Source organism: Phoenix dactylifera, unplaced genomic scaffold (assembly GCF_009389715.1).
Source record: "Phoenix dactylifera cultivar Barhee BC4 unplaced genomic scaffold, palm_55x_up_171113_PBpolish2nd_filt_p 000465F, whole genome shotgun sequence".
Lineage (NCBI taxonomy): Eukaryota > Viridiplantae > Streptophyta > Magnoliopsida > Arecales > Arecaceae > Phoenix > Phoenix dactylifera.
The window spans coordinates 129240-139317 of NW_024067889.1; the positions used below are offsets into that span (position 1 = coordinate 129240).

Here is a 10078-nt window from a genome sequence, read left to right on the forward strand (position 1 = left end):
TCTCTCCCTCCTTGACATGCCTGCATACATTTTTCCACAACCCAACTCACATTCATAGATGAGAACTAAGTCATACAATAAACAAAGTGCAAATGCTAAGATTGCTGACTAATTTAGGAACAAATCAGTACTGAAATTTTGCATTGACCGGTACTTGAAATGAACAACAATCAAAACCCCACGAGAAGGCACTTATCTTCATAAATAAACATATGAAATAGGCACCTTGAGCCTATTGCTTCCCTCAGAAAAAAATTAAAAATAAAAAACAAAAACAAAAATACATAAGGAAATTATTCGAAACTTCGTAACAACCACCAGAGTATAGACTTGAACCCTACTTAGGTTCTAACAACAAACACCATCACCCTATAAGCATTATTGCACTTCAGTATGTATTGTAGTTTCATCATCATAGAAAATCCAGTTATCTTCCAGAGTTTGGGCAATGGCCACCCTGCTTGTTGGGATCACTGCTGCAGTTTGAGCCAGGCGGTTGAGGGGGACTTTTTGGAAGGGACTCCAATGCCAAACCTCTCTCGACGAGCTGAATATGCCCTTGTAATGGCCTTGCAGTAGAGAGAGGCTGCGAACTAGCAATCAAGAACATAAGAAACATTACTCCCACCATATTTCTTCCCCTCCACGTAGCCATCCCTTCCAAAGTTTCAAGTCTTGTGAATTGGCTTGAAAGTATTTGGAATTGGTGCTGTGAAGAACCTCTAGGTGGAGAGGGTTTAAATAGAGGTTGTAACGTGAATCACTGGTTCATTACTTTTGTCGTAGTCTTAGCATTGGACTGCAAATGTTACGACTAGACTCTATAGGAATTTTTTTATGTCCCTTCTCCATTGCATGAATGTATCAGACATGGATTAAGTGTGTTACGCCACATTAAGAATAAAAAGGTTCAAGAGAGCGGTTAACATGAGTCGACATACCTGACCGTTCAAAGTTCATGAAATTGTTCAATGGAAACATGGTAAGGAAAGTAGTCAGATGACTTGACCATGATCCAGTGTGGAATACCAAGGTCATTTAATTTGGCCTAGTCTCTAAGTCGAACTACCTTCTACTCTCGGAATTGTTTTCAGCTGTACGTGTTGAGGAAATTTTGGACATTAGTGCAAGGAAATTTTGCCTAGCATACAAAATGTTAATATTATTTAAAGCTAATAGCCATAAATTATAACTTGTACATACTACAAACCAATAACAATATATAAGAATCATATGTTGTCATGCTCCGAACCCGAAGCGCGATAAATGTCCCATGCCTGTACGGCGAACCATACAGGCATGCAAGGCTACAGATCATATCAAAGCAATAACAAATTTTTAAAAATTTATTTAATTATTAATTTGTTCAAATAGTTCTTACAATAATTTCAAAGTAACATGTGCTAATATAAATCAAATATTCTAACTAGTCTAACTAAAATGGGAATGTCTGAAAGAATTTTCAGGAAATCTATCGCACTCCCAAAGTCCCAAGCGATCATGCGTATGCATCTGGATCTGAAAACATGAAAAATATGATAGCGAGCTACACTAGCCCAATAAGCGACATAATACCCAAGAGTGGAGTCAAAGCATGTGGGATATTTAATTAAAATATAAAATAATGAATGAAAAATCAATCATCAATAAACATATTTTCCTTTCAAAATTTATTATTACTTTTATAAAAACTGATAACAGAATACCAACATAAATAGGCTATAGCCACATAACATAATGGCATGGGTCGCACAAAGTAACAAATACTACTATTATTAACCATCGATGGCAATAGTGTCCAAATACCACTATTCTAATCATTGGTGGTGCAGTGTCGAAACCAGATTTTTAAAGATATAAGTCTATAGGGCCAACGAATAATACTTATTAGCGGGGCAAAAATAGATCATAGCCATGCTGAGAATACATATATACAAAATAAATTTTTTTTATAATTTATCTCGTTATATTTTTTTGATTTCAGAACATATAACATAATTTTAAAATAATTATTAATATGCCTAACCAATTTAACTAAGTACAAAACTTATATCAAAATTTAATCTACTAATCAATATTTTACTAAATAATTTAGAAAACATGCTTTGAAGTATTAAGTTACTTACATCTTCTCGCTTTAAATAGGTAGGTAGATCAGGTTTACCTGTTTAAATATCATTAAAATATAATTAATTTCATCGGTAATTTCAAAGCCAAACAAAGTCAAAAATACAATTGGACACGACTTCGTAATAGATGAACAGGCCCAAAGTGAATACAGCCCGAACTTGGCCTATAATGGGCATGGCCCAATAGGGTGAACAAGGCCCGAACTTGGCCCACAATGGACCAACGGAGCCCGAACTCGGCCCACAATGGACACAACCCAATAGGGCCCAAACTCGGCCCATAATAGATACGGTCCAACAGGCCCGAACTCGGCCCATAATGGACACGACCTAATAAAACCGAACTTAGCCATAATGGACACGGCCCAATAGGGCCCGAATTCGGCACATAATGGACATGGCCCAACAAGCCCGAACTCGGCCGACAATAGACATGGCCCAACAGGGTCCAAACTTGGCCCAAAATTGACAAGGCCCTATAGGGCCCAAACTCGACTTATAATGGACCTGGCCCCATAGGGCCCAAACTCGGCTTATAATGGGCACGACCCAACATGCTCGAACTCGACCCACAATGGATATGGTCCAACAGGGCCCAAACTCGGCCCACAATAGGTACGGCCCAATAGGGCCCAAAATCACCGAACTAAGCCCAAATGAATGTTCACAGCCCAAAATGTTCTTCATCATGTTAAGCTCAGAAACAGGGAGAGAAGAAGGAAAAGAAGGAAGAGAGGGAAGGAGAAGCCGACGAGGTGGTCGGGCCTTAATGGCCAGAGGCCGTCGTCTAGTCGACGGCAAGCCAACCGCAGTGGCGGCCGGCGGCCGCTGTGGCGACTGGTGAGAAGAAGAAACAGAAAATAGTCTCGATTTGGTCGGTTTGGAGACGGAACAGAGGAAGAAATTGGCTTCGGTTTAACCAAAAATAGAAGAATAGAGGGAAAGGAGGCTCACCAACACATCGACGGACGAGAAGGATCTCGATCGCAGTTGCTCAATTCGGCGATCTTGGGGTGGTGGCGGCGGCAGCGATTCCGATGAAGAGAGAAAAATGGATCTCAGAACAGGAGAGCACAGGAAAGAGAGATCTCAGGTAGTGGTGCTTGGTCAAGGTGGCACGCCGGCCACCAGAGAAGGAGAAGAACCTCAGCCGAGGATAGCTCGGCTGGCGGCTAGCGGCGGCAGAGTTCAAAGCAGGGAAAAAGAGCCTCGGAATAGAGTATACGGAGGAAATGGAGAAAAAAGGAGGCTTTGGGCGACGGTGCTCGATCAGGGTGGCACACCGGCCATCGAGGAAGGAGGAGAATGAGGGAGGAGAAGGAGAAGAAGGTTCGATGCTCTAAAAGGGATGAGGGAGAGGGGTTTTATAGGCTCCCGAGTGGATAAGCCCAAGAGTGGTTGCACCGCCCCCGAGGAACGTGGGCGGATAAGCACCATGAGATGGTCGGTGGCCATTCTAACTCTTCGCATGGTCGGAGAGTTCAACTACCCGTTGAGTCGTGCCGACTTCGCGGCCTCTCTGCTGTGAGCAAGACGGAGTAAGAGCTCCTCTATTCTGGCTTTGGGGCCATGGGCTGAAGTTGGCTGGGCCTGCCGGCTTCAACCCATTTAGGCCTATTCTCCCAAGTAAAACACAATTAATTTAGGCTCGAGCCTGGTCAACTAACCTTCAGGTCTATCTTTTAGGCCTAAGGCTTCGAGCTTCAAGTGGCGCCTCAAGTTTCATGATCATATTTTTATTTAAAAATACTAAAAATATTTTAAATAGATGTTAAATATAAATAATTAAATATTGTCAATAACCAATAAAATGTCTATTATCTCCTTAGGTTCACAAACCAACAACAATTATCAATTAAATCTACAAATGCTGTCATGCCCCGAACCCAATGCTCGGGTCGGCTATGTGACACAACGACATACTTCCTAGGGCAAAGCCCTAAAAAATATACAAGACCTAAAATTTTTTATAACCTTAATATCATTAAAAAATAATGATCTCAATTCATAACAATTAACAAAACTGGAACTATTACAAAATTTAATCATCCAACCAGTATCAATGATAGTTTTTCTACTTATTCTTTCACCCATGATCCCAACTATTGCCAAGTACCAAGCAACCTGCAACTCCGAAAGAAAAAAGAAAAGAGATGGTGTGAGCTATACGAAGACCTAGGACATGCTTGTGGATTCAAATGATTGTATGATGATAGCTGATACGTTAACACATTAGATTATACCGTACTGCTCTGCCTTCTATCACATTGGATAGAGAAGGGAGCACTTCGTTAAAGATCAAAGTTTTACAATGTACTCAAGGATAGCTTTTGTATTGAAGATCAAGAATATGAAGGTTGTCTTCTCAACAACAAAAAAAAGAGGATCCAATTACCCATTTACCTTCGTTTTAGGTCTTAACTAGCATGTAATTTGTGGTTCTATAATTATAGCACAAACATACCACAAGAGAGAGAACCAGGACATGGCTTTAGCATCTAAACAAGCAACTTGGCATGCACCATGCATGTCAGCAATCAAATGGAAATTGCCATCCGCATCTCATGTCTTGCATGCTCCTTCCATGCGATTAAAGATTTCTTCTTTGACTTGACTTTCATTCAAGTTGCGGATGGACTTCCTTTCAGCGCATCATGCCGACTTGCACGACGGGCGGCACAACCGTCCCCTGTGCCCTTCTCGCCATGTTGGCGTGCCACCCTGCCACGATAATTCCAACAAGTATCCAATAAGAATTCCTTATGTTGCAACTCGCACCTATTTTTTGAAATATAATATAATTTTCCTCTGCAGTGCCGCAAAGTGCTGTGCATCACTCGATGATAGATAGACGAGCATTAAATAAGACAGTCTTACATGCCATACACGCATGCTTCGTCCGATGGCCATCCATCTTGTGATGGTGGCCACAAGATCCAGAGTCTATAATTTTTCCGAGTAAAACAATGTAACAACCCATGACCTCATTCAAAATGGCTAGCCGGAAGGTATTATTTGGGTTCCTTGATCCTATATAAGTACCCAAGATCTACCCAACGAATAACCGATGTGGGACTAAACACACGCCCGCAAGGATTCTCACATACTCCTCCCGTTCAAGCCCTGACGTTCTCGTCAGGCTAAGGGTTCATATCTATTCAAATCTAATCATAAATACCACGATTGTCCCATGGTCAGCTCCAATGAATCCATGCTGCAGTATCTCCTAGTCTACATATGTTATGGGCCGGATCCGCTCTGATACCATTTGTAACAACCCAGGACCTCATCCAAAATTGCTAGCCGGAAGGTATTATTTGGGTTTCTTGATCCTATATAACTACCCAAGATCGACCCAGCGAATAACCGATGCGGAACTAAACACACGTCCGCACGGGTTCTAACAAACAAAAGGTGGGAAACTAATTTATGTGGCACTATCCATTCAAGAAAATATTCGATACATACATATGTACATGCATGCAACTATAAATAACACATGCATGGATGCAAGTGTGCAAATATATCAAAAATACCTATAGCCATGTCAAAGCCACGGCGCTGGAGCTCTCGGTATTCCTGGCAAAGAGCACATCGTTCACAAAGGCAGTGTACAAGGCAGTCGCAGCAGGGCCTCTCGGCCAGGCGGAATTGTGTCCTCATCTTGGAGCGGTAGAAGCACGAGTATATCCAGTGGCAACATATGATTCCCAGAAATACATAGAGTGCCCCGCTTGAACCGCATGCTGTATCCAAACACCAAGCCAATTAGATCAACAACCATAAGGAAACCAAACTGGTGCTTTAAATTTTTTGACCATCTCTGGTTTTGATAGTCTAGAACTTTGATAAACTCTCAGTTATATTTGTCTGATTTGTGAAGAATGGAATTAAAAGCTAGGCTTCATTACATTATTATATCCAATAATAAATATATAGAGAGGGTACGTAGTTTCAACTATAGGAGCATTCTGTCCCATAGTTACAAACACACAATCATTCCGTTCCTAAGAGAGGGGAACGTTATAATCTTGTGGTTACAACCGTGAATAGTTAATAGGCATTTTGTTCGGGTTCAATAGGTACAATCAAGTGGCAAACTAGAACATACCCGCCTCGGCCTATGGTGGCAAACCAAATAACTGCACTTTGGACCGCAGTGGCAAATTAATGTGTCGCGATTTGGCCCATGACAGGCAGTCTATAACAAATCTGGTCCAAATTCTTTTATTCATCAATCAAATTATTCAATTTTATCCAAAAAAATATAATTTCATATTATATTTCACGCCCAAATACTAAAATAATTAACATTATATCCCAAAAACCAAAATCATAATCTAAGCAAACATAATCGTTGATGTTGATATGTCTATATATTAACCAAATATATATGTCAAAAATCTTTAATCAATCATACATAAAATGATACAAATCTCAAACTCATCAACACGTGTGATTGTGTGCAGGACTCCTTACTTCTATCGATGACAGACTCAAACACTGAGTATACTGATCCTCTTCTCGATCTATGAACTCGAGAGCAAAATGGTCTGCTCAACATCTTCTTTTCCAGACAGTTGTCCCAATACAAGATCAGGCCTAATCATTAGAGTGGCCCCAACAAACATGATTAATGGTACCAAATTATGAAACAGTATTAATTTTTAGCATTGTCTGCCTGGACCTCTGGTCCTTCCTAAAGATTCCGGCCATCAACCACTCAAATCTGGCCGGCGATGGTGGCCTAGAGCGCTGCTGGGCCGCGAGGAAGGGAGCAGCGGCAATGGATGGTGGCCGGCGATAGTCGACGGCGGTGAACAAAAACCGAAATAGAGCACCCTGTTTCGAGTTGAATTCCGACGACTTGCCAACTCCAATCAAAGAGAATTGATGGCCCAAAGAGGAAAAAGGAGAGAGAGAAGTTGGGAAATCTTACCTTGCTGCCAGCAAGATCTCACGGCCAATCAACAATGAAACCCTCCACGGAAAGATCAAGTTTTCCGACTCTAAATTGAGGCTTCAAAGGAGGATACTAGAGGAGGAACATAGACCTCCTTTTATAGCCTAAAACCAAGGACAAGGAGGATGGTCCGGTGGCATCGAGGAGTCCTCCTCCACGACGGAATCGGAGAAGAAGACTGACTCTTGAAAGGAGTCCGCTTCTTCCTCCCATCTCACATGCAGAGCACATACGTGAGAATTCTTTTTCTTTTTCACCCAACTTTGAGATTTGTGCATGAGATTTGTGCCAGAACTTTATATTCTCCCTTCTTAAAATAATTTCGTTCTCGAAATTAACATACCAAGGCATTGAAGATACTCAAATCAAGTCTACTTAATTGGAAAAGCAAATTAAGTCTTCTATTGCAAGACCTTTAGACTTAGTGTTTTTGACCAAATTTAAAATGATTTAACCAACTACACTTTCGCTGCTATGTCACAGCTCCCTAGTGTTTTTAAACTTATACTCTTGATACCACTTCTATCATGCCCCGAACCTATTACCTGGGTCAACCACATGACACGGCCGCATGAGCCCTCAAGCGATACCGTAGAGATCATGCATGGCCGAAGATGAACAAATATCCATTAACTCAACAAAGAAAAGCCGTATATTCCAAATAAATAAATCCATCATTTTCAAATAATCCAACTAGTTCAGTTACAAGATCTTTAAATGTTCATCGGTATGAAAAAAATAAACTAACTTATAACTCTGATGCTTGAACTTCACACCCAACCTATCCGAAACTATGCATCCTATGACTACGAAAGAAGAAGAAAAAAAGTGATTGTGAGCTTTATAGCTCAGTAAGAATTCCACACACTCACACAAATATAAATATAGTAAATTTAAACTAAGGATTAACTCCATATCTCATCAAAATAAAGACAAAAATTATAAAGCCTCGTACCAAAATATTAACGCTTTGCCCGCGGTGGCAAACCAAGATAACACAGCACTTCGGCCTGCAGGGGCAAACTAAGATAACTGCACTTCGGCCCGCAGTAGCAAACCAGCATATTTATGCTTCAGCCCACGGTGGCAAACCAAGATAACTGTGCTTTGGCCTGCAGTAGCAAACCAGAATAACTGTGCTTCGGCCCACAGCGGCAAACCAAAATATCCATGCTTCGGCCCACGGTGGCAAACCAAGAAAACTGCACTTCGGCCCATAGTGGCAAACCAATGTGTCACGATTAGTCCCGTGACAGGTAATTTATAACATGTCTAGTCTAAATCTTTTTGTTCATCAATCAAATTATTCAATTTCATTCATACAAAAAAAATATATATATATTTTTATATTATATTTTACGGTCAAATTCCAAAATAATAAGCACGATATCCCAATGGTTATATTCATCCCACACCTCAATTACTGGCTTGTATATGTTTTGGTCCTAACTATGATAGCAAAATAAGATTAAGTGGTTTCTAAAATTTCAAATGCCACTATTTTGTTAGCCCTCATGGTTATCATATATGCAACAAGCTTCTCTAAAAATCAAGACATATATGCAACAAAGAGAGAGACTTACAAGTAGCTCCTTGGTCCACAATCTCTGCAATCTGGCCAAACGTGATACACGGGCAGAAGCAAGTCATGCAACCTTCAAGAGAAGAGATAAACTTGGAGATAATTCATCATACCTTGATACTAAAACCAGTAATTTGAGGATTCAGGATAAAACCTAAGAAGAAACCTACAGCTCCAGCAGTCGGTGGTGCAGTCGCAAAGTCCGGTGGACCATAGATGAGGCCCCTGCTGCATCTGGAACGCCGAGGGAACGCCCATCGCCGGTGGCAGCCCGGCCGATGGGTATGACTGATTTGGATACATGGTGGCTTGGAGATTGATCAAAGAGAAAGAAGGCCTTCTTGTGATGTTGAGCTGCAACAAAGAAGCAAAGCAATAGAGAGAATCCTCTGGAGATTGGTTTTTTAGAAATAGGTATGCCCACATATAAGGCCAAGTCAAGTCAACGCCCTTCTTTTTTTTCCTCCACTTTCTTAACAACTTGTTGATAAGTATGAGCACGAAAAAAATATCTAAGGCTCCTAATGTTTCTTATTTGAGATGACATTCTTTGATCCTGAGGTTCCACCACGCGACAAGGTTAGTGCCTCCAGCAAAAAAATATTGAATGGTTCACGTCCACCAACTCAGCTGTGGACCAGTCCAACCATAGCGCACCACACGTAGCTATGTCTGTATTGCTCCATTTTTCGTCTATTTTTTCTCTCCATATTTATGTATGTTGCTCTATAATTAGGATTGGTCCACTGTTGATGTTGATGGATCTAGTTCAACCAATAATTTTGGATGCCTTGATCTATTTAATTATCTATTTTGTTCTTTTGTGACTTGGCATGTGGGTCCCACCTGACAATGGTATGTGTCTGGATTGTTGACATGGTGCATTTTTTTTGATCCATTTAGTTGCCTAACTTTGCGTTCTAGTGACTTGGGAGAAAAGTAATTAAACATGATTGTTGGGCTTTATAATGAAAACGAAAATGAACTCAAGCATTTGGTTGGAGAAGTTATGTTCTCGTTCTCACTCTAAAAGGACATGAAAATGCTTCAATTCTTTAAAATTTAATTTCAACGCTTCTCTTAGTATTCAAATTCTATTCCATCAGCTTATCTAAAAATTAATTTTCCAATAATATCTCTCCATTAATTGTTTAATAGCTTTTGGGAAGTGCAGATCATGGTGACTATTCTGATTCCAAATTTTAGTGGCGAATCCAACACATCGCAAAAATAGTTATTTTAATTTTCATTCTAATTAATTTAGATTCCAAATGCGAACCAAATGCACTCTCATTTTTTTAGTTTAAATATAATATAATATTATATACTACATGAGAGCTATAATTAAGAATATGAGAAAAGATAAAGAGGATTGGAGGTCTTTACTACTCCAAGGTGAGCTTC

The 10078-nt window shown here is 40.3% G+C and overlaps 1 protein-coding gene across 5 annotated transcripts; it reads right to left on the reverse strand.

Moving 5' to 3' along the window:
* Positions 1–325: 325 nt before the first annotated feature.
* Positions 326–9119, reverse strand: LOC103711114 (cell number regulator 2-like). Of its 5 annotated transcripts, XM_026806250.2 has the most exons (5): positions 8845–9111; positions 8676–8747; positions 5666–5875; positions 4770–4850; positions 4444–4726 (listed from the first exon to the last, which is right to left on the reverse strand). In XM_026806250.2, the coding sequence occupies exons 1-4, from the start codon at positions 9098–9100 to the stop codon at positions 4774–4776; spliced, it is 615 nt and encodes a 204-aa protein (XP_026662051.2). In that variant the 5' UTR covers positions 9101–9111; the 3' UTR covers positions 4444–4726; positions 4770–4773. The 5 variants fall into 5 exon arrangements, with proteins under 5 accessions (XP_038974916.1, XP_026662052.2, XP_026662051.2 ...); XM_039118988.1 differs by lacking the exons at positions 4444–4726; positions 4770–4850 and adding an exon at positions 326–593 and having other exon boundaries at positions 8845–9117; XM_026806251.2 differs by lacking the exons at positions 4444–4726; positions 4770–4850 and adding an exon at positions 1320–1518 and having other exon boundaries at positions 8845–9112.
* Positions 9120–10078: the final 959 nt, after the last annotated feature.

What these genes read in the sequence shown, in the direction of transcription:
- LOC103711114 (XM_039118988.1), bottom strand. Translation starts at nt 9,100, where the DNA reads ATGTGGGCATACCTATTTCTAAAAAACCAATCTCCAGAGGATTCTCTC. An exon ending in CACCACCGACTGCTGGAGCT is followed by an intron (nt 8,748 to 8,844) that starts GTAGGTTTCTTC and finishes CTTCTCTTGAAG; the next exon opens with GTTGCATGACTTGCTTCTGC. An exon ending in TGGCTTTGACATGGCTATAG is followed by an intron (nt 594 to 5,665) that starts GTATTTTTGATA and finishes CTTGATTGCTAG; the next exon opens with TTCGCAGCCTCTCTCTACTG.